Source organism: Paramisgurnus dabryanus, chromosome 11 (assembly GCF_030506205.2).
Source record: "Paramisgurnus dabryanus chromosome 11, PD_genome_1.1, whole genome shotgun sequence".
Taxonomy (NCBI): Eukaryota; Metazoa; Chordata; class Actinopteri; order Cypriniformes; family Cobitidae; genus Paramisgurnus; species Paramisgurnus dabryanus.
In genome coordinates, this window is record NC_133347.1 from 18803865 (window position 1) to 18829972 (window position 26108).

A 26108-nucleotide genomic window follows, 5' to 3' on the forward strand; every position below is an offset into this window, starting at 1 on the left:
AGCCTATCCATCTGTCTGTCTGTCTGTCTGTCTGTCTGTCTGTCTGTCTGTCTATCTATCTATCTATCTATCTATCTATCTATCTATAATCTATAATCTGCGCTATCAGAACTGTACTTTACTCGTCTTTCTATAGTCATTCTCAATGCTCTCCATGCGGCTTTGGGAAATTCTCTCCCCAGCGTGACGTCATACAGTGCGTTGTGGGGGAAAGGAGAATCATTGCAAACCGCTGTACTTTTTCATACTTTTTCGGGTTTTGTGATACCCAACAACATAAAATACAATGGATAACAGTTTAAATGTTTATTATCAACAAGCAAATTGCACAAATTCGTTGAAAAATTTTACCTGCAAATCGCCCTTTAAGAAAGTATGCACAGGCCCTGAGTGCTCGACCTGCATGACGGACCAATTGGGAGATTAGGGGATGATGTTTACTCACCGCAGCGCCTTTATACACTAGCTGGCCTCTGTTACAACAGTGAATAACATCTTCTATACTCCCTCTTCACATATCACTTGTTTATATAGTACAGTGTATATATATATATATCACGTTAATCACTGTAATGTGGTAAAAAGATTAATGGACAGATAACCTCATGAGCAGGGTAGAATAATTTATTTCAAAGCTTGTCATTTTATTCCTAAGACAACAAATTAAGATGTCCTTAAGTAAATATTGGAGAACTTCTTAAAAAATGATCAAGAATTGCACACACATTCTTATTAACTTATAATTTATCTCAAGAACGTTCTTATTTTTGTCTTAGGAATGTTTTCATGAATCCGGCCCCTGGTTGTTTTTGTGTCTCGCTTGGCAACTTCAATTTTAGACTAATTGCGAATCCCTCGTACAAAAGTTGACAGTACTAGGGCGGCATGATATTGAAAAAAAAACCCTAAGCTGAATGTTGTGTTGCTATAACGATATGTCTTGTGGTATATCATTTCCCCAGAGAAATGCTGATTTTATTCGCAATTTTTTTAGATATGTAATTATCATACTGAAATAAACAGGTGTATTCTTCTGCTGTAATTAAATCTAATTCTGGGGTAAAAACCTCACTTGTCTCTACTCCTGCCAAATTTCTTTTCCACTCTCTGCTTTGAGCCGCTACAGTAGGTTCACCTTTGCGCCCGTGGTCTAGCCAATAATATAACCATATAAGACCTATGTGGCGGGTATTTAGTTAGGCACCTTTTAATTGGTCTAATTTGCATGCAACCCACAGATGATAGACACGTAAAATAAATTTAAGCTATTGCAACTCTCTGTGATATGGATATTGCAAATCCTGTTATCACAATAACAATACTTTCACCCTGTATATCGTGCAGTAGGGTTGTGCCCATAGACGATTGTATCATGTATTGACGATCGTCAGACATATTGCCGATGGCAGGCTTTCATGATGATATGTATTATTATTATTATCATCATCATAGTAGGGCTGCATAACGATTAATCGCGATTAATCGTTTGCAGAATAAAAGTTTTTGTTTACATCATATATGTGTATAATAATTATGTATAAATAAATATACACACATGAATGTATAATTTTAAGAAAAAAATATTTATAGATTAAATATTTATATATAATATAAATTATATATAAATAGAAAAATGTATATACACATTTAAATACGCCTTAAATACCTACATGCAAGTGTATTTATTTATGCATAATTATTTTACACAGTACACACACATATATGATGTAAACGAAAACTTTTATTCTGCAAACGATTAATCGCGATTAATCGTTATGCAGCCCTACATCATAGTATCACATTAACATGCGCATTGTGTGCTTTTCCTCACATGAAAGTGTTTGTGAGCTTCACTTTGCGTGAGACAGCTTGTAACGCGCACAGATTCCTTTTGGCACGCACCTGGTAATGAACTCTTGCTCTGACCTGATTGCGCGGACTCCTTCTAGCACCTGAACTTATAATGCGCATGACTCGAACATGAGCTTGTAATACGTGCGGCTCTGACATTTCCTTGCACTAGAGAGGTTGTTAGGCACGCATTTGGATTAATGACATCAGTTTTAAGAAGGTTGCGATCCTTACACTGTCGCCCTTAAGTCAGCTTCTTTTTTGTCCACCAAGCAAGTGACTTGTCATAAATGAGTAAAAATGAACAAATAAATAAATTAGTAAACCATTGCTGTCTCCCCACAATACTATCGTGTGATGACATTTGACGATCTCAAAATGGGACATAACGCCCCAACTATAGCAGCCGTAGACAGTACCTTTAAAAAAGTACCTTTGAGGTACTAATATACACTCTTTAGGTACTTTTTTAAAGGCTACACCATTGGTTACATCTTTTGCCCTGTATTTCTGAGAGTGTGTTTAAAACCTTTCAACATTCCCTTGTATTCTGTGGAAGAAAGTCAGTCATGCGGTTGCGAATGATGACTGAATTTTCATTTTTGGTTGAACTATCCCTTCAGAATTTTGAGACACACCAGACAAATAACTCCTGACTTTGTCTGTATGGGAGCAGAAGGCAAGATGTGCCAATACTGGAGAAAACACCCATTATGCCTCTGTGCTTCAGAGACTGAGACTTAGAGAAATCGCTCAGCCCCACAGATCCAGGCTGTCTCTACAAAGCGTGATAACGCATGACTATTCTGCTCCCCCTGCAGACTCGGGACCGAGCCTCTTCTGTACATGCAAAGCCCCCAAACCTGCAGGAGCAAAACAAGACTATGATGGAGCTGTCATTGCTGCCAGGTGGGAGAGAGATTGACAATAAAGGGCTCTGGTATTGATGTCATTATTGATCTCATAGAACACTGGCTTGTAAGATCAATCTCAATGAAATAAAGTGACAACAAGACCTGCTGCGGCATCACAATTCCCGAGCCCCCTTTCCATAATCTGAGGATTTAGGGTGGGTACATGCACAGATGGATCTGTACATACAATGTGCAGATACACGCAATGGATAAGAGTGCGAAACTGGGCAACAAACAGCCAACAATCTAAACATAAGCCTGCATGCAGAGACATGCTGAAGGCTTCATGCAGACAGATGGGACAGTTTATATTGTAATGAGAAACGTGAAAGAAGATTTTCTATTTCTCTGAAAGCAGTTCCAGGCTACACATATTTGTAGTGTGCAGTTTTTTAAGGCCAATTACAATGAAACATACGTTCCTGTTACTGTACCTTTACGATTTCAAAATGTGATTTACCTTGAAGAGTGCATGAGAAGGGCTCTGTAAAACCCCATTTATTTTCTCCATACAGAAATTGCTTTTTAACGATAATATATAAAGCTTTCAAAATAGGTCCTTTCATGTGGACGAGATTTTTTTAATATTTACTACAGCTGTCATATTAACGTGTTACGAGTTCTCACCTTGTATATGTACAAGTGGCCCATTTCTGCTCGAATGACTTTGCTATAGGTCAAGAGTTTTATATAGAGCTGTCATTTCTGATGCAATTACGTCAATCGATCATAACTCACTGGATGCATAGGTTACTGCCTAATAAAATACAGTTTCTCCAATTCTCAAATGCATTTTTTGCTTTCAATTTATAGCTAAGGAGAAAATTGGAAAAATACAAGGCTGCTAAGAAAGTAGTGCCCTATACTGCAACGTCACACAGATTCATCACAATGCTAAAAATGAAATGGGTGTTATGCAAATGTGAGTAGTCATGTGATAATTGGCTCACAGTTGTGATGTAACACCTGTGGAGATTTTCATACAGAGATTACGGAAAATTACGGAAAATACACTGAAAAAAAATGCATACAGGATTGTTTGATTTTTGGTTCATTCACACTGCCAATGATTTATCAGAATCTGTGCGTGGACTCACACACATACCATAAAAATCCCGTAAAGACATGCTACGTATTCAAAGTCTTGCACTTCTTTTTTTCCAAGTTTGCTAATTATCCGTGATTTTTCGCTTATCCATGATTTTTCGAAAAATCACACCCATGCGTTTTTGTTTATGACAAGATCGTAAGGAGTGTGTAATGTGCTGTTCTGTCATGCTGGTGATTGATTTCTGCCTCCTGAGTTTGCAGACATTTCTCACTGTGAATGTTGATCTGCGTTTAAATCCATGTGCCAAAGAGCAGAACCATAACGATGACACACGACATTACTGCATTGTTTCTGTATCTTGTTCATACAGAATGCTTTCTGTGAATGTTACGGCAATGTTACTAGGTCCTCTTTACCGGAGTGATCCCATTTACGGGACATGTTTGTGTTCATACAGAAGCCCCTCTGCCAATTTTACGGAAAATTTCTGGGACCAAAGTGCTGTGCGAAAGAGATTTTTGACTCGAGGCAACTTAGAGGCTGTTTACACCTGGTATTAAAGAGCAGCAATTATCCGATACACGATTTTACATTTCCTTTGTTGTGTAAGGAAAATCTCGTCATTGGCGGGGAAGCGTTTTCTCTTAATTGACGAGATATCTCATCAATGGTCGGGAAAGAGTTAACTATTTCCCCGCCATTGACGAGATTTTCCGTCTTTCCGCAATACCGTTGTTATCCACCAGGTGGCGCCCTTCCGCAACTTTTTAAACCCGGAAGTATTGCCCTATGGCAAGCTGCTGCATGTCCGTGTCTGTTTTAAAGATCGCTCTAAATGGGATCTCTATGAAAAGTCCGTCACAAAAATTGAATTATCTCTGCTTTTTGCTCAAAATATGGTGTTTTTGCAAAAACCTACCCATATTCAAAAGCTGATTGCAAAAGAACCACTAAAGGTAGGATGAAACGTTTTTTTTTGTTTGAAAGCAGAGGGTCTGTTCTTTCATTTGGTATATTGTATGTTTATATATTTAAAGTAGAACATTTTCTGGAAGGCATTAAACTTTGGTGAAAATCATGAAAAACGCTGGCGCTGGCTGGCAACTTTTTTTTAAAAACGCTGGCGGTGAAAGAGTTAAAGGGACACTCCACTCTATTTGAAAATATGTTCATTTTCCAGCTCCTGTAGAGTTAAACATTAGATTTTTACTGTTTTGGAATCCATTCAGCTGATCTCTGGGTCTGGCGGTACCACTTTTAGCATAGCTTAGCACAATCCATTGAATCTGATTAGACCATTAGCATTGCGCTGAAAAATAACGATAAAATAAAGATTTTCCATATTTTCCTATTTAAAACTTGACTCTTCTATAGATACATTGTGTACTAAGAACGGCAGAAAACATAAACCACGCGAACACATTGTATTATACCAAATACACAAAATAACATTGTTTTTTAGCAATGAAATGGGTGCCCTTTAAGGGGCTGTTTACACTTGGTATTAAGATGTGTTTTCATCGATCGGATCACAAGTGGACGAGAAAGACACATCACGTTTACACCTGGTATTTATATCCGTCTTTTTTGTCCACTTTCGACCGCTTCTGTCCTGAATACTGTGAGGGGGTGGTCTGTGAGACGGTGGGCGAGTCTCTCTGCTGCATTCAAACGCGAGCGGGAGAAAGTATGAGTTTATATGGACGGAACTAATATTATGTCGAGGTCCGCTGCTTGTTTAGCAAGAAACATGCTGCACAGTGTTTTGTACATGTATATGTTAGAGCTTTCTCTGAATTTTCAGCGCAATTGATGAAATAGGATCGCAAAACTTTCACACACTTTCAAAATGAAACTACAGAGAGCAGCCACTTTAGTTGTATCAATGAAAGGCTAAAAATAGCGCTGTTCATGCCAGAAGTCAGAAAAGACGTAAAACTTGTGTTAAGTACCTCAGATTAGATACATGGGCAGAGAGAAGGCGGTCGCGTGTGGCTGTTCGAACACATTCAACCACATGTGCGTTTACACAAGCAAAAGCAATCCAATAATAAGATGCGTTTTGGTCAATCTAATCACATGTGGACAACGATGTAAACTAGGGGTGTAACGGTTCTCGGTAAAGAATCTCATCGTCCCGTCATCGTCCCACAATTCAGCACGCAGGTGCACTGCGGTGCACCGTTTTTGATTTGACCACGCATTTCTAATATAGTTTGGTGAAAAAACAACGTATAAAACCGCTAATGTATGGTTCTGAATAAGCTATGCGTGTGTTTACGTGAGAGTATCTGTCCAATTAACTCATAGTATGCGAATCTGTTGCCAACCTCACAGTTCCTCCTCATGTGTTGGTGCGCTTGCGCGCGCATTGCAGAACATTTAGCGCGGCATGCAAACTAAAAAAGAGGCACCGCCAGCTTCATTTAAGTCTACTTCAGCAGCGATGCTCAAGAACACGTGGATTTGCGAGTGCCGTATGCTTAAGGCAATACATCTAATACACTCTAAAAATGGCTGGGTTATTTTTGACCCATAATGGGTAAATATTGGAAAGAACAGACTGCTGGGTTAAAATTTACTAAATGCTGGGTTGTTTTAACCCCATGGTTGCATAACAACCCAACATTTGGTCATTTTTGACCCAGCATGGGGTAATTTTTAACCCAGCATGTGTTCTGTCTAATATTTACCCATTATGGGTCAAAAATAACCCAGCCATTTTTATAGTGTATGACGAGTCGTTTGCTCCGTCATCACCAGGGTGTTGTTGATAGCACGCGATTGCAGGTGAGACAGAAACAGCACACACTGCCTTCTGTGTATAAATGTTAACAAACTGATCTTCTTGCGAAAAAACTTGAAGATAGCGGCATAGAATATACAAAGTAACTCACTGTTCTAAGCTATTTTATGTTCATGTTGGTACATGTAGTATAATAATGCCATTACTCTTAAGTGAAAATGTTGATTTTGGCAGAGGTTAAAAACTGCTTAGGTTTCTATTTTTGTAAAGAAGCCTGTTGTGGCCAAAGTGTTAGGTGTTTGTAACCCAATAAATTATTTTATTTTCTTTGAATATGACACTTGCCTTTTTGTCCCCATAAACATACATGCACCGAAACCGTGACCATAGAACTGTGATACGCACCGAACTGTGAGTAATTTGAACCGTTACACCCCTAGTGTAAAAAGTTTTGAGCTCGTCCACTTATGACCACATTCAATGTTTACTAACAACACAAGTTGCGGACTATGACCTAATATTAGTGCAAATCATTTCTCCCTTTTGCGTTTAAATGAAAGCAGATGGACTCAGACCAACCCATGAAAAAGTAATAAGGACAGAAGCGGTCGAAAGTGGACAAAAGAGACGGATTTAAATATCAGGTGTAAATGTGAATGTGTCTCTCTTGTCCACTTGTGATCAGATCGACCCAAATGCATCTTAATACCAGGTATAAACAGCCCCTTAGAGTAACTGTTCAAGTAGGGTGGAAACAAAGCTTCATAGCAGATGGAATATTATCCATGATATTCCACCTTATAAACTTTAGCCTCATGTTTAAAATAAAAAATGGTGCATAAAATAACTGAAAGCATGGGAAAAGGGCAAAATAAATTAAAGTGTAAAATCCGGGATTTAATTGACATGTAATATTACAGGTACAAATGAGTAATTTTCCCTCATGATGAATCTGACTGCTGGTTAGATGATGAGATGTCAATCAAAGCTCCAAACATAATAGCTATAACTCAAAAGTTTTTTGCCATAATCTCACAAGTGAAACAATAATGGGACCGTCGCTGAAATCTGTATGCTTGAGACCAAAAACACAAACATCTGTTTCTACTGTCGTGTCAATTTTACGAGTGATGTAACACAACTCTGCTTGTGAAATGTCAAGTCGTTTGTGAAAACATTACAATTTGTACAGCTTTCCAACCTACTGCTGTAAACAAGCTGCAAGAAATGTGCATGCAAATGTGTCAGGATGACGCTGCAGTGTTTGTAAGATGACTAACTTGTTTTCAGATGGTAAAAGTGACAGGAGAGCCAGAGCAGAAAGCTTTCTCCTCTCTGGTTGGGTGATGTTGTCCATGCGGTCTACCCACATTTCAATCATGTTTCCCAAGAGCTGGTCCGCCTGAGAAAAGTGAGAGTTTGATAAACATCCTGCACTCATTTAATATTTACTGCATGTTGTCAAAGCTCATTTAAAAATGAAGCAAACTTAAAAATGAAAAATTGCTTTCAGTTGTTCCAAACCTGTTTAATTTTCTGATCATTTAAATGCAGTAGCTGCTTTTTATTGAGCAAAAAGCGACAACAGTCAAATTAATTATGCTAATAATACTTTCGCACTTATATTGGGCATCACTGCGGTGACAGTTTGGGGACGCCTCCAAGGGTAAGTGCGCCTGAATGCGAAATTCAACCAATGGTGAGGCTTAACAACAAAGACAGGGTGATGCAGGAGCCAGAAAGTATATAGCTATCTGAAATATTCCCAAAGACGACGTTAAAGGGATGCAGGAAGTATGGCAAGGGAGATGCAGCACCTTCTCAGGAAACAAGAGTTACATACATAACCCAAGACGTTTTCATGTGTCAAACACAACTATGCAAAAAAGCATTTTGGTATGAATAAACATTCGCATACAGAAGATATAAGCATTTAAAGCGAACAGTTTAGCACGTGTGCTTAAAAAGTCTAGAATTTTTATGATATTATCCTACACTACACAGGGAATAATATGGATTATTCTTGCATAAAATAGATTCAAGCACTTTCAACAACCTGTATCTATATATGTATATTTTAAAAACCTTCCCAGGGACTTGAATTTTTCCCCCCATATTCACAAACTTTCAAGTATTTCAAGGACCCGTGGGAACCCTGTAAAGAACTTTTTAAAGATGGTTTCATTTTGGGTCAACCATACCTTTGACCGCAAGCCATACATTAGGTGAAGTACACACTGGAAACAATTCGATTATTACAAGATTAATACACCCCTTATAAGATCAAAGAAAAAATTGGGTGCTTCAAGTTGCCTGCGAGGATTAATACATTAAAACCTCATTCTCGAAGTTATTTGGCTGATACTGCAAGTAATGGAAACTTAGAGGAGAAGACTTTTCTGGGACTGAGGAAATTAGGAAAAATACTGGGATATGCTGAGACCACGATAGTGCAAATGAGTTCAATTATTCGGGTGCTAGAGAGAGATGCAGCGCATGGATGAGAGGAAAAGACTCCATGTGGGCTGCTCAGCAAGATGTCTGAATCCACAGGGACCAAATTACAGTCACATCTGATACCACAAACACATGCAGAGCTATACTGTACACTGGATGAAAAGTATAAGAATAGTGTTTTTGTTTGCGATTCTTTCAGGGATCTTTTTGGAGGTCTATACTGCTAACTAAATATGTGGAAAGCATTTCAAACAGTCATAATCCAAAACTCGAGCTAACAATATTTTTATTCAAAAAACCAAACAACATCATTAATTTATCTGAAAAACAGATGTCGATGGGCTGGCAGTCATTCTCACCTCCTGGTTGAACTCTGAAGCCATCTGTGTGAGAAGAGAAGTGAAAAATCCTGAATTCTGCAGGAGAATGCGACCCGTCACCCCCAGGTATGTAGACATGACCACCGGGTACCTCTGCAGTCAAACATAAAAGTAAAGTTTTACTGAAATTAGGTTACTGTGAAAAGCCTATGGAGTACAGTATAAGATCATATAGTGGCAGTTTTAGATCCAGGACTAGGCCTTTAGGACATTTAAGTAGTTTTTACAAACATACACTAAAAAAACAAGACTTGTGTGTATCTTGAGATAAAACAATGGCACTTATATATATGAAGGCACCTCAAAAATGCATTTTAGTCCTGGCCTAGTATAAGCCCTGTCCGAGAAACCACCTCATAGTGTTTCAGACTTACTTCTCCTTCAACAATTCCTCGTATCACAGCCGGCAGAAGAGGTTGAAACATATGGGAGCCCAGTACAGGACTTACTTTTATGGCAATTTCAATGACCTGCAACAGATGGGGAGAGAAATATGAAAATTGTTATATCATATACCACAATAATTTGAAGGGGGCACAAGTACAAACTCAAAGTTATATACTTTAAAGTGCTCAAGATGATACACAACAGCTTACCGCTTACAAATGGATCATACAACACAGTGAAAAGCAGGTATATAGGATCGGAGGAAGCATTTTATAGTATATATGATAAACTGTAGCTAAACCTAAGTGAAAAGCCTGAGAGATAGTCTAGGCAGTAAGCTGGTGGTGCGTATAGCATTTGGAAAGCAAAGCACATTTAAAGGCTTGGGTTTAACTTTTCATCTAAATTCATAACCAAGCCCCCGTGTCCAAGCATTTAAATCTTGCATTACGTTTTTCTTTAAAACCACAGAAAACATGGTTGTCAATGGCCTCGTACACACTGCAAACTTTCAGAAGTGACAACCGCATTTAAATGCGGGAGTGAATCCCCTAAATGTTTGTTTCATTTGTGTACTGAACAAGGCTTACTCCTGAAAATGTGATGATTGACACAGAGATAACGATAGTAACGCTCTGCCGTCTCCTGCTTATCACTCACAGCTTTGAGCAAAATAATTTAACAGCGTTATGTTTCGCAGTAAACCTCCTTCTTGGCATTGTGCATGGTACGCATTTATGAGGCTGCTTCACAGTGCGCTGTCTTGCAGTGTTGCCAAGTCCTCGTCTTTTTTGTACTCACATCCCGTTTTGGCGCTTAACCGTTTATGGCTTTTGGCTCATGAAGCGATCAAGTTTTTGGTGTTATTAAGGTGTGAAGGTGTCGGTCCCAATATTTTGATCTTTGGGGTAAAGCATTTGGATTTATTTCGGTTTATTATTGGATTTTATCTGGCAACACTGGTCAGCAGACGCTCATGTGTCTGTCATTTTCTGCACCGCCATACAGAAGAACTTTTCCCCTTCTAGGAAATTTTTTTTTTCAAAAGAGAGACATGTCATGTCCATGATGCACGTTTTAACACTTTATTAACTACTAGTTGTTCAGTTCGGTTATGTACACACTATGCAGAGTTTCTGTAAGTGCGGTTGCCATTGCGGGAGTTAATAGGCTTTATGCCCAGCTGCACTACTTCCTGAACTTCAGCCAGCTCCTTGTTTCCTGTCTGCCATTATTGGACAAACTAATTAATCCGGGTGTGTCTGATTATTGTTGTTGTGACTACTGAGGTCAGGCACACCTGGATTAATCAGTTTGTTTGTGACTACTGAGGTCAGGCACACCTGGATTAATCAGTTTGTTTGTTACTACTGAGGTCAGGCACACCTGGATTAATCAGTTTGTTTGTGACTACTGAGGTCAGGCACACCTGGATTAATCAGTTTGTCCAATAATGGCAGACAGGAAACAAGGAGCTGGCTGAAGTTCAGGAAGTAGTGCAGCTGGGCATAAAGCCTATTCGGTTGTAGAAAGTGGTTTTCAGTCCCGCATTTAAGCATTCAAAGGTGAAGTGACAACCGAATTAATATGCAGTGTGTACGGGGCCCGATACTCATTATTTCCATTAAATTGAAAAAGCAAAGTATAGCAAACTGCAGTAAAACTCTAGCTTCAAATACTACTTTTTTTTAAAGTGTTATTACCATTGTGCAGTGGTCTCCAACATGTTCACACAAAGTCTGTTAGTAGCCTGCCAAAACTCATTCTATTTTTAATATGTATTTATTACATATTTTTATATCAATTTGGTTTTGTTAACATTTTAAACAATGATAAAACACAATCAACAAGTAAAATAAAAATAAAATCAACAATAAAAAAAAAGTTTTGAGTAGACTATCAAAATGTAGCCCTCCCATACTTTCACATTTCAAACATAAAATACCAAGTGCTTTGCTAACATTTTTGGCAGTCTTCAGGAAACTCAATGGACAAATAAAAAAGTTCCTGTGATATTTACAATGCTGCTAAATTTCACATCACCAAATATATCGTAAACATCTCATAAATCACCAGTCATACTTTTGACTTTGAGGAAGCAAACCTAACTTCCAATGATCTCGAACTGTATAACCGCAGAGAAGACTGTAGTTAGAGAAATTTAGCTGTCTGTCAACAGCACCACTGGCTTAAGAAGAGCTCCCGGCAGCACAAAGCCATTACCCCCCAATTTCACCCTTATGTAGACATTTCGCTGGATGATCAGATCCTTCAAAGTGATCAACAACTTCCAATGTTTCCTTTAAGCAGCCTGGCACAAAGAGCAGAACTTCACTTAAGTAACTGCAAGAGGACAATTTAGAAACAAGCTGTACTAACGAATGCTTCTGATCTGTCTGGAATGCAGCCACGATCGAGTTTAAAGCTGAAGCTGGCAAAGCCTTCCCAAACCACTGTGGGAATTAAGCCACTACAATGATTTTCAAGTGTGAAACAGGAAAGGAAAACAATAGCAAAACCTTATGCCCTCAATACATGTTTGGACACACTTTATTGTTTTGAGGTTTCCTTTTATTTAGTCATCTCGCCTACAATTTACACCGAGCATGTGCAGAATCCATCTGGGAAATGCCACTTTGATTAAGCGCAACAGTGGAAGAGCTGGGCATTGACAGCATGACACAAACTGGTGGTCAAGTGTGTTACATTCAAAGACGTCCCCGCGGGCACACGCTTGTACTTGCTCCAGCTGCATAGTCTGTTCTTCAAATCAATCACAAACGACAACATGTTTCCCTACGGATAGGCTGGCCGGAGTGGATAGGAATCCAAACATTTTCCATAACCTCATCAAAATCCTCTAAGAACCTATGTGTACATAAGGAACTCAGACCAAAAGTCGCTAAATGCCACCTCCGTCAAATATGATATAATTATATTGACGGAGTGGTCTTGGCACATATTATACTCTATGTTCATCAAATACTATTGCCTTAAATCCACTTAATCCCAGACTCAGACCATTCAGAAATACAGGCTTGTTGACAGAATCCATTAAACAGCAGAACAATTTTTCCTCGGAAGACGAATGTGTAATGACCATGGATCACATTTGTGGGGGGTTAATGCTACATCATGCATTCTGACTTATTAATACAGTTTAAGAGTTATAACCCTCATGCTAAACATAAGCAAAGTGTCAAAAAGCAGTTGAGCTTGTGACATTGTGAGTATTTCTGTGCCAAACTCACACATCCTTTTTTCTACAAGTTTCTGAACGTTTTTTTCCGAATCGGCGTATCCGTTACAACTGATTCACCCCGTATTCCTTTTATGGGACTTTACCCCCAAAAAACCACACCTGCCCTGCACGTCAAGTGAGAATGTGCATTAGCATTGCTCCGTCGAGTAGAAGTCACAGATATCACTGCACAGCACGTGACAACTTTGTTTTATTACGATGGTTCGACAAAAGAAGTGTGTTTTTGGATGTAAGGAGAAGAAAACCTTATTTAGCTTTCCGTTTCTTAAGACAACAGTGGATGCAGTTAATTTTTCCCAGACAGCAATGTAATTGCGAATGGGTTTATGTTTGTTCCCTTGCGGCATTTCGAAGGGGATTGCTTTACAAACAATTGCCACTTGTTTACAACTGATGGAGCGGTCCCAACTTTAAAAGACCCCCTTTAGGAGTCGCAACCACAGGCGTAAGTAAATCAAAATCTTTTGATATTTTTGTTTGCAATCGGGGCATAAGTGCATGTAATGTAAACACAACAAAAAACAGCAAACATTTTCTTGTACTGGACTTAGAACATTTGCACCTTTGTAAACGGGCAAATGCAAAAAACACATCAAGATTTACGTCACATTTTTTATTAAAATAGCGGATAAACAAACAAGGATTAATTACCAGTAGAGCCCGAACGATTTATCGTTTTGCCGATTTTATCGGCCGATATGAGCATGTCGCAGATATATCTGTATTGGCGTATAAGCCGCAGATATGCAGCCGATATGAATGTTTCTTACAGAACACATTAAATGCTTTTAAATTATGTAAGTACTCGTTTGTCTAGCAGAGCGTGCTCTATTGCTTGCTAATGGTGATCCAGGTCACTGTAGTGACACAAGGCAACGCCCCTTCACTTCAGTCAGTGATCTCAGTTCAGGTGATGGCAGTCACGCGATGTCTTTACAACATTTTTACACCTGTGGCAGGTTGCATAAACATAGCATGATGTTAAGACAGCGTCTTAAAGGCGCAAAAGAGTTTTTCGCCAACTGAGAATCCAAAAACGGTTACTGAGTTTTTTAAATGAGCGCATGCGTAAGAACAGCCTCCCTCCTTCACAGCTCATTTCTAGGGAACGCCTTCCAAAACTCGTGCACAAATATTTGAACACGAGTGTTTGTTTACCACCGGCATATGCTGTGTCGCGTCAGTGGATTCATTATGTGAAATGATATGATAATAAACATAAGACGTTAAAACGTTAGATCAGTCGACGCTACTCCCATTTCAACTAGCATGTAGCAGACTGGTCACTGCCTTACAACTAAGAACAACGTCAATATACCTGAATAACAGTACAACAATAATTATTCCACAAAGAAAGAATAATCACTGATACCTGTCGGGAAGAATTTTGCGAACTGCGCGTCTGTCTTGACACCTCTCTGTTCCTTCATTGCTCTACAGCGTTGAAATGTTTCTCCAATAACAACTCTGGTTACATTACGTTCTTCTGACAATTTTCTCCTATTCCCAGCGGCTTAAAAAAGTCTTTCTTTTGCGTCCTCCTTCGAGTTTCTTCTCTACCGTGGTGCAAATTCGAGGAGGAAAGCACGATCGACAATGAAAACAAACCGAAACTTAAGACGGAGTTTAATGCGCTATGTGCATGCGTCGCCTGTGTTTAGTTACTGGAGCGCGCACGTCTCTCACAAGGATCGTAATGGCAGCGATTGACAAGCCAGAGGGCCAATCGCTTATGCAATGACCGCATGAGCAATTGGCTGATGTTTTTAAGGCCCTATCTTGTGCACAGATGACATATATTAACATTATTACTTTCAGTGCAGCTAATAAATAGTCTTTTATCATTTAGTAAAGACAGTTTCAAGTAATATTGCAAAAATGTATAAAACAAACATCCTCTTTTGCACCTTTTAGAATGATTCTGACTAACTAGCAATTAGTTAGGGCTAATCCATTTTATTATTTGGATTAAAATTAGACCAATCTACCTTTCTAAGTAACATACTTAAAACAGTTATGATCAGTCTTGAAGAAAAAAATGACTAACTTTTAAGACTAGTCTTAAAGGTTTATGCAACTGGCCACTGGTATTAAGACGCATCGATTGGATTATAAATTGACGAGAGAGACACATTCCCGTTTACACTTGGTGTTTTTTTCTGACTCTTGTTCACTTGCGAGTTGTTAAAAACACAAGCGGGAGAAATGATGTGAGACTGACGTGCAGTCGTGCACTAATATTAAAGTATATGAGATTACAGCTGTTTGTGCTTGTCATTTCAGAGCAATTGATTAAATAAGTTTGCGCAATTTAACGCATTCACTTAATAAAAGAGGCGGAGAGCGACGTTTTAGTTTGATAAAAGTCTAAAGTCTGAGCCGAACACTGTGGGTTTATGTTATAAAAACGTTGTGCAGTACATTAAACATTAGCCTACATCAGTATGTTGTCAGTAAAGCACTGTTTTAATGGCAGTAAAACATTGTGTTCTTAATGGTAAGTTGCTTACTAATTTGTGAAGTACATAACTTACTGTAAAGCTAATAAACAATAACTGCATAAGTTTCCCTTTTCAATATAACATTCTCATCAAAACTGCCAATGATTCAAGTTATATATATTTTGTTCTGTTTGTGTTTATTTATAATAAGTCAAGTTTACTGTTTTGTGCACTGATATCAGACTCATTTTGGATAATACAGTTTATTGTTAAATTGTTAAACACACCTTCCTATATTACATATCTTTGTCATGTCATTTTAAGTGTTTGATCATTGCAAAAAAATGTATTTTATATAGTATATTCTGTTAATGAATATAGTGTATTCTATTTCTAATTGCATTCTTAGTGATTTTGCAACAGTTTATCATGTCTTGACCAAAGAAGTGGATTTAAAAAAAATGTAAAATATGAACGGCATTGCTATTCATTGCCATTGAAGTGAAATTACTGATCCTAAACACCAAAGATTGCTTTTTGAGTACACTTCACAGAAGTATCGCCAGATTAGTTCCACTTTACAAAGGTGATTTCTGTCATAAAAGAACATTAACATAAATAGCTTTGAGTTATGTACATCTCAATAGAGAAAAAAGCCCGCAGTTTCTCAATGTCCTTAAGCCGACTCAAGCGTCATCTTTCTAAACATATTTACAGAGAAGACGGCTTTCTACCAATGTTAATTTAATATGTCAATAAAGTGAAAGCAGCGCCTCTAGATATTGCTGATTTAAATTAACAAGTTAATTATTGGGTTACAATCAGTCTGTCCTTGGACTTCATATAAAACATGATACCTGTGGTTTAGAGACAGGGAGAATTCTGCAAGGTTAATAGAATGTCATCCCACTGTCACAGGTTCACTGGCTACACAAACTTTTAATGCATTCTGAACAGTGTAGAAAAAAAAGGGTGTTTGGAAGTGATCCATGCAGAGGTCTAAAAGTGTGTTGAAAATGTAAAACCCCGAAGCGATGAAAACTTAATAACTCTTAACTGATCAACCATAACAGGAATATATGAATTTTTTTTTACATAATTGTCTGTATACTGAGTGATGCCTGTAACCGTTGTTAGCTCTCTCCGGCCGACCATCTACATATGTTTTGGACCTGTCCCCAGCTGGTGACCTTTTGGTCTAATAGTTTTTTTTTAAGCGTCTGAAATATATCAAAACTAATATTGACCCTAATCCAATTATAGCCCTATTTGGGGTTTCCCCTATGCCTGATTTGGCTGCCCCAGATCGTAAAATCATTGCTTTTACTACAATGTTGGCAAGACAGGCCATTCTTTTCAAGTGGAGGCATACCTCTCCCCAACACATGACAGGTGGATACATGACATCTTCCAGTGTATTGGACTTGAAAAGTTAAGATTTTCACTCTCTGGTTCACTTACAACCTTTTACAAAACCTGGGATCCCTTTTAGAATTACATTAAGAGTTTACATTGTGCGCCTGTAACCGGCAATGATGCATAATTTTTGCTATTAGGATTTTTTTATACCATTTAATATTTATTTTTATATTATTATGATGTTATTATTATTATTAGCTGTGGGAGGGAGAGATCTTGTAAGGGGTTAAAAATGGACAATGTATTACAGTATACTGTTTATTTGTCATTTAAAACCAATAAAAAAAAAGATTTGGAGTATAATTGTCTGTACACGATTTAAAACGCAGAATGTTCAAGCTGCTGTTTTCTAAACAACAGAGGTAAACTGTGATTAATACGACTGAGTTACAAACAGATGTACAGTGATTTGTTGATGAAACAAAATAATGAAGGGTTGGAATGATATGGGGTAACTCAATTACAATATTTGGGTAAACATTTAAAAATGTATGCTTTTTTAAGTCATCTGCACTTATTATTATTATGTAAAATGAAAATTTTTTTTATTTTAGAGAAGAGGAAAATGGGAACCCAACAACTGTTACTACAACATATGATGCTAATTGGTTACAACCAATGACACAAATAACAAATAATTTTTGATAAATTCAGTTACTTTTACTCTCACAAAAAAATGTTGCCTGTTGGCACAATAGAAGAATGGCCAAGCACATGCGCACGCTTGAATGCAGGCGCAGGCGTGCGCACACACACACACACACACACACACACACACACACACACACACACACACACACACACACAAACACACGCACGCACGCACGCACGCACGCACGCACACGCGCACACACACACACACACACACACACACACACACGCACACACACACACACACACGCGCACACACACACACACCTCTAATTAAGTAGTGTACATTTCAAAGTATACTCCAATGAGTAACTAGAGTATGCCATTAATATAAGCATGTTAGTCTGCCCGTTAAAACCCAGCTGGTCGTGCGGCACAGTAGGGCTAGGTCAGATGGCCTTTCTGGGTACTTGTAGTCCGGTTTCCTCCCACATGCCAAAAACATGCAAGTTAGGTGAATTGGAGATTCCAAATCCAACCTGTGTATGGATTAACTTGTGTATGGATTAACCAGTTCTCAACCACAAACATAGCGATAGATGCAGGAATGGCGTGAAAAGAAACAAGAAGTAAAGAAAGAAACCCAGCTAGTCTTTTTTTGTGATTTCCTGTTATATTGACAGAGTAAGCTCATGTCAAAGATTGAAACTGAAGTGAAATCACTTTAAAGTTCCAAATCTCATAATTACATTATAAAACTTGAGCCTGTATTTCACAGACCGGGTCAAAAATATCTAAAAACTCTAATAATGTTGCTTTGCTAGCACTCCGGCACTTTCTGTCAGGCACAGAGCTTTTTATCCTCCAAATTGGCTTTGGGTCTCAGATGAGCATCTGCTAACCTACGAAGGACCAGCTGGAAGCCTGGGCTAAAAGCTTTATCTCTAATGGCAGCGCACTGGCAGAGAAACTACAGCATTCGGTGCCCACCACCTCTAGAGAGGACTAACGAAGTCCCCATCAGTCATCTTTCAGTCACACAACCCCTTTTAAAACAAGCATCTGTGCTATTAAACCTAATTCCTGCCAATGCGGAGCGAATTTATCAAATTGGTTGAAAAAAAATGAAATAAAATATTGGGGTCGTAACACTTAAATCGTTTCATGAAAGTTGAAATTCACTCAAACTGTCTGAAAACGAGAAGCGCTTGAACAGTGAAGGACGTTAACAAAAAGTGAACCTCTTCTGTCGGATGTAGGCACTTGAGTGCATAAGTTACAGAAAGCGTAAGTGAGGAGAGCTTTTTCCAAATAAAAAACAGCACTAACTGCAGCCTATTCAAAGAAACCAGAGAGAGCTGAGGAATGATTTTCTAGTCATTACTCTACAGCTGAGCCAGTGCACTTCATTTTACAACAGTATGTCAAGAATACAGGCACAAAAGAGTCTTGCGGTGAAAGATTGTGCAGGTTATTTGTGAAAGATTGTGAGAGATTGAGTCCTACCTTCAGAACCTGGACTTGTCCTTCGTTGGTGATGTCTTTTAGCAAATCACAGAAAGATCTGCAGAGGCCTTCGGCATAATTCTGGAAGTTACAGAGGTAGAGATAAAGAGAGGGAGGACAATAGTGTAAAATATAGTAGGTTTATCATTGCTATGGAGTCTACGATTTATAATTTTCTCGGGTAGGGATTGCATTGATCCAGGACTAGGCCTTGGTTATATTAGGACATTTTAGGAGATTTTACAAACATAGAAACAATAGATGTAAAAACAACAACAAAAAACAACAATACTGGTGTGCATCTTGAGGCAAAACAATGGTGTTGATATGTTAAGATATGTCAATGCAAGATGTTTCTAAATTAAGACAGCTCAAATATGCATTTTAGTCTGGGACTAGGATAAGCCCTGTCTGGGAAACCACCCCTATATGTGTTAATATATATTAATTTATGGATTTGTCTCGGAGTGCTATGCACAAGCTTATGGGTCGTCAATGTTTTTTGGGGCAAGGACCCCATAGAGAGAGAGGCATGGAGCAGGGACCCCCGATACTAAATGTGTAAAACAGAGATATTTAAGGAAGCAGTAGGGTACGAGAGGATGATTTGTTATATTAGGCACAACGCAAAGCCCAACTATTGAACAATCAGAATCAAGGAACTGTTTTATAAATAAAAAATAAACATATTGTCACACAATAACTTTTTGTACATTAAAGTCATTTGGGCAGACCCCCATAACCGCTCACAGACTCCACCTTAAGGGCTCGTTATAGTTGTGCGTAGGTCTAGGTTCCGTGTCGGTTTTCATTTATACTTTTGCATTGTCGTCCGCGTCGAAGTGCAAACACGCGGCAACCGCTGGGAGCCCGTATCCACCTGTGTAGCCACAGTAGCAGCGTGACCGTCAATGAAGAAGTAGCTTTGCAAGTTAACCCACAAACGAAGAAGAAACACCAACTTGTTGTGTATGATTTGAGAATACCAGCAATGATGGAAGTAAATAAACACAACAGCGACTTTTGTTGCAGTTTGAGGTAAATCACTCCTCAACTTGGCCCATCTTTGTTTTCACCGTTGCAAACCGAAATACCTATGACGCAGTAGAGGTGTGAATCTTCACTGGTTCCTCGATTCAATTCGATTCCGATTATTAAGTTAACGATTCGATTCAATTCGATGTTACGATGCATCATGATGCATCACGATGCATTGCATCCTTTTTTTAATTACTGCACATTGCTACATTTATTTTGATGAATGTAAGAAGTCAGATACAGTATTTGAACTCCTTTGTATTTTGTTTTCTTCAAGAAGTATACTAAAGTATACTACTTAATAGGAAACAAGACAAACTTGTTCTGTAAACAGCAAACAACAGCAGCATTTAAAACTAAAACATTAGGAAAAACTAAAAGTGCATAATACTACTGTCAATTAAAGCATTATCAACACTTGCATTCTTTAGCAGCTCGGGGTGAAAACGGTTAACGTGGTTTCTTAGATTAGTGGTATTGCCTACATATTTTATTTGTGCATGGCAGGCTTTACACTAGAGCTGAAGATCTTTGCCCGAACCCGACGGGACCCGTCGGAACCCGACGGGCTCGGGCGGGTTCGGGCTTTATTTCTAACATTTTACACGGGCTCGGGGCGGGCTCGGGCTTCCGCTCCGGCTTTGTGAGGTAAATGAGCAGTCAAGTTCAGTAGCGCAGGACCGCGCTGAAGCCATTTATTTAATAATTTTCCTAATCAAAAACATGTAGTCTAATCTTGGTGAGTAAAGGTTTTTCAATGTATAACTAAATATTAATTGAGTCTTAAATACATAATTTAGACAAAGGATATAGACTAATGTTGGCAGTAATGGAGAGAAGTGCCGACGCAAATCCCACGGAGCCTTTCTCTTAATTTCGTTATTGCCAAATACCCATCTTAATTCAGAATGTATTATCTTAATTTAATTCGTTAAGAAATAATCTTTTTATTGGCCTATTTATAGTGTATTGCATAGGCATATTTAGAATGAGATGTTACAATGTTACAGATGACTTATTTTATTTCTTTGTTTCAACTTCAACTTTGCGTGTAGATAATTAGTAATGAATAAATAATGTTAAAACCTGTGTAAATTTCTCATTCTTTACAAAAGCTGTGTGTGTGCGCACATTTAAATAATGTCGTGCTGTAAACGGGTTCGGGCTTTTAAAAAGCTGTCAATCTAAATGTACGTTCGGATTCGGGCTGCATTATGTCGGGCTCCGGTCATTTCGGGTGTGTGCCAGTTCGTGCTTACCAGCATGTTCATAGAAGCCGAAATGAGCCCAGACATCGGCTTTTAAAATACCCGGTGCATTTTTTATCACTCGTTTCTCACAACCCTCTGCCATTTTTTCTACCGCCACATACCTGTACGCGACGAATGATGTAAGCAGGCTATAATCGATTATGGGTTATTACTGCATCGATGCAGAATCGTCCACCCCCGCATCGCGATGCATCGCACAATCGATTAATTGTGACACCCCTATGACGCAGTTCGCAGAGCTACGCACAGGCTACGGATAACCTACAAAGTAGCTACGGCGTAGAGCTAACGCACAACTATAAATTGGGCTTAATGATTGTGTAGTTCAACCTTCTGACAGAGACACATGTTTTGATTTAGTCCAAAGCCCATGTACCCCCTAATTTGCATACGGGGAGGGGAACAGAAGTTTTCTTTGCATTTAAATAGAGATAAACACAAAGCGCTTTTTTCATTGCACCCACAAATGGCCATGTTCAACATCATATAATGAAAGATCTGTATTGTGTTTTCAGCTGAAACTTTACAGACACATTCTGGGGATACCAAATACATATATTTTTATATTTCATACTTTGAATACAGTTTCAAAAGTGACTGCATAACAGGACTGACCTTGTAAAAGTTACACATTAACCTTGGTCATCCGGTATATTCAAAATTAAAATCTTGCATAATAATCTTTTCAAATTTCCGCCACATTAATCTCTCTAAAAAATGGATGTAAGATGACATCAAACTTCATTAATACCATAATTGCCATCTTTTTGAAATTTCTTTTCGCCAAACCTACCTGTAGAAAATCTGTAGGTGAGAGATAAATGTAGGCATTGATGATCTGAAAGCAGGTTCTCACATTCTCCGAGCTCAGTTCTGAAATACAGAAACCAAAAAAGATTCTGGGTTGAAGCACTATGACAGCACAATATCACTGAGAGAGAAGTGACAGTCAGGGGACAACATGATGTCAGGGTAAACAGCAGCTCTCTGTGGTAATGTGGAAAAATCACTACTTCTCATACATAAGTCCAGACATCTTCAAACACAGACACTCTTGACTCATAAAGAACTCTGGGTGCTGGAGATAAAAAAAAAATCAAGCCAGAATGTAGAGAACTGCAGCAGTAAACATTATTTCCACTTTTGGATTGTCTGAATCATGTTTACCGTAGTGCCAATGGTTCAAAACTAAACTAAGTGTAGAACTGTTGTGTTTATCTCACAATTCAATTTCATTTTGATTCAAGTTCACTTAAATTCACTCACACATCTGGGATGGCAAGAGGGTGACGAAATTCTATGACTTCCGTTCTTCAGCTGACCAAAAACTAATTATCTTACCTTTTATTTTGATTGACATTTTACTTACTATTATACCACGTATTATTATACGTCTGTATAAAAATATATAGAGAATGAAATAAGTATCGAACACATCACCATTTTCCCATAAATTTCCAAAGGTGCTATTGACACAAAATTTTCACCAGATGTTATTTATAACCCAAGTAATCCATACATATAAAAACCCCCAAACAAATAATTTTAGAAATTAAGTAAAGTTATGTGTAATAATGTAAAATGACACAGGGGAAAAAGTATTGAACACATGAAAGAAAGGGAGATGCAACAGGGCAAGCCAAGAAACTATCAGTAATTAAAAAGCAATCCAGCCCCCTTGTCAGTGCAAAATGAATATCAGCTGGTTCAGTCCCAACTGATGGCCTACAAAAAGGTCTCATTGCCAAAGAGTCACACAAGACACATCTCTTGTTGGGTAAAAGCAAACAGATGTCTCAAGACCTTCGCAACCTAACTGATGCAAAACATAATAATGGCATTGGTTCTAGGTGCATTTCTAAGCTTCTGAATGTTCAAGTGAGCACTGCTGGGGCCATAATACGGAAGCGGAAAGACAATCATTGCACCATAAATTTGCCTCAGCCAGGTGCTCCTCGCAAGATTTCTGACAGAGGAGTGAAAATAATAATCAAAAGAGTTGTCCAAGAGCCATGGACCACTTGTGGAGAGCTTCAAAAAGACTTGCAATTAGCAGGCACTGTTGGCTCAAAGAAAACAGTAAGTAATGCACTCCACCGCCATGGCCTGTAGGCACGCTCACCACGCAACTCCAGCGCTGAAAGAAAAGCATGTTGAAGCTCATTTAAAGTTTGCTGCACAACATTTGGAAAAGCCAGTGAAATACTGGGAGAATATAGCGTGGTCAAATGAGAGCAAAATAGTTTGGATGCCATAATACACACCATGGAGGAGAAGTGGCATTGCACATCACCCTAAAAACACCATACCAACAGTGAAGTTTGGAGGTGAGGACATCATGGTGTGGGGGTGCTTTTCAGCAAATGGTACTGGCAAATTTCACATAATTGAAGGAAGGATGAATGAGAAAATTTTGCTGGTCCTTTGCTGGTCCATATATATATATTCAATATGGCACTAATTTATATATATATAAATTCAATTCCAAATTCCAAAACAACAGATATAATAATCTAGTATCAGGTGCGTGCCGGGTAGTACTTACTTGCAATGTTCAGTGTATGCTTCTTTAATTAATGAGAAAAATGGTTTATAATTAACTTAAAATTAAACTGATGATTTTTTTTGTTCAATCAAGAATCATTTCACAACAAACTATGCATCAGGGAATAGATTCCCCTACCATAGTTGTAATGATTCTCTTTGGGAGGGGTAGTGAAGCGTATAAATCAAGGTTGCAAGACAGCTAGCTGTGCTTTGAGAGATAATAATCTTTTGAAAATTACACCAACCATTACGTCCATACACTGTACATTGGCACAACAAGGAATAATTAATAAGTTTTCCACGGAGCAGCTGCAATCAAGGAGCTAGTCACTCATCTAGCACTTATCTCGCTATTTATTACTATAGTTGCTATGGAATCCAATAATCACTTTAAATGCAGTACTTTCAATTAGATGGTGTGTCTGATCTTATTAAGCTTGAATTAAACTGTGGCCTTTTTTTCTGTTAACTAAGACAGATATCGTTGCAAAATCGCTGCACACAAGCTTCAGTGGACTTTTAGGAGGGCTGTTCACACCAAAGGGTGTGAAGGAAATGTTACGCTCCTTGCCCTATTTGAAATTTCAGCTACCAAAGCAATACAGACAGGGTGTAGATAACTTTCATTATCATAGACTTTGGTATTTGTAACTTTGCAAATCGCTAAACCGAAGGGCAACCTTATGATGAAGCCAATACGGAAGTGACTTAAACTGCAGTTAATCGACTGGCCGCTAGACCCTGGCTCTAAAAGGGAGTCAACAAGACCCACAGATGTTAAAATGCCCAACTTTACAGAAAATAACATAGGTAATTGAAATTTGGCTCCCCCTGTGATGTCAGAAGGGGATAATACCACCCCTTAATCTGCACTATCCAACCACGGCACTGCCATTTAGTGCAGATTTGCATTTTAAAGGACATACCCAAAACGGCACGTTTTTGCTCACACCTAAAAAGTGGCAACGTTATGTTATAATAAATTATCTATATGGTATTTTGTACGAAAACTTTACTTATGTACTCTAGGAACACCAAAGATTAATTTGACATCTTGAAAAAAGACATAACCCCTTTAAATAGATTTTGATTGCCTGTCAATGTTTTATTGTTTTTCAAGCTGAGTCACCCCAATGATATTGTACCTCTGAATCTTTATAGTTGTGGTGCTGACTCTGCTATTCTCACAATTTAGGACGATAAAACGTTATTTTTATAGTAATAGTCCTTTGTGTGAAAGGCCCCTATATTCACTGTAAGAAACAGAACACTGAAGGCCAACTGTCCCCGCTTCCCTTTAGTGACGACCTTGCACGTAGCTGCGGTGACCTTGGCTAGAAAATGGTGCAAATGTCTCAAAGGCTGAACAGGATTTGGGGAGAATTTCAAGGGCTTTAGTGTGGGGATGAGCCCTGCACTGTTAACAGTAATGAGAGATGGCAGAATCACAGCTTCAATTGTGCCTGAAACGGCAGCACTTTTTTTTTTACTTTCCAAAGGTCAAGAAGGTCCCCATTCAGCGCAACGCTTCGGTGACACACAACACCATTTTTGCTGATCTCCAGTTGATAATCTAAACATAAAAAGCTTTTCTGAGCAGAGCTGGTTAAGTTTAAACACATCACAAGCTCTTTTGACAGTCGGATGGACAGAAAACACATAAATCACCGAATACACAAGGTCAAGTGCCTGTTTGGAAAAAAGAAATGCCTTTATAGGCTACACTCCCAATACTAATACCAGTCTTTATTTGCCCAAGAGGTTCAAGTGGTCAGTTTCACCTATAAAAGTACACCTTCCCATCATGAAAACGCTGTCCGCTGACCGCCCTGAGTTTAAATCACTTCAACATTATTAAAACTGTTTTCATTTTACAACAAATAAATGAAATGGTTGTCGCTCGAGATTCCCTTGTGCTACTTATCCGCGATTCGCAGAGAGCTAACGATGATGAGATACGAAACAATTTCATTTCAGTCGTCTCGTGAGCCTTGTGAATATTTATGTCATCAGTTGAACGACACCTTCACTCAGCCTCAATAGCACAAAGAAGTGCGTCACGAGTATGTTTTTGTACGGATAGATAATTTGGAGTGATGGACAGAATGAGACATGGAGAGGTTCATACTTAGAAACATGCTTATTCCTAATTAGATGAATATTCAAGCCACAAGAAAAAAAAACAGATCCGATTTGATGTATGTGCTGGTATACTTCATGTAAGAGGAGTGACTGACATTGCTATTT

At 38.5% G+C, this 26108-nt stretch overlaps 1 protein-coding gene across 1 annotated transcript in view; it reads right to left on the minus strand.

Moving 5' to 3' along the window:
- The window catches only part of ipo11 (importin 11), a 167551-nt gene that overhangs the window by 32404 nt on the left and 109039 nt on the right, over window positions 1-26108 (minus strand). The window contains exons 23-27 of the mRNA XM_065247266.1: window positions 22108-22187; window positions 19006-19086; window positions 9774-9869; window positions 9379-9492; window positions 7843-7964 (exon numbers count right to left, since the gene is read on the minus strand). Of these exons, the coding sequence (XP_065103338.1) occupies window positions 7843-7964; window positions 9379-9492; window positions 9774-9869; window positions 19006-19086; window positions 22108-22187 (493 nt within the window). The remainder of the gene's footprint in view (window positions 1-7842; window positions 7965-9378; window positions 9493-9773; window positions 9870-19005; window positions 19087-22107; window positions 22188-26108) is intronic.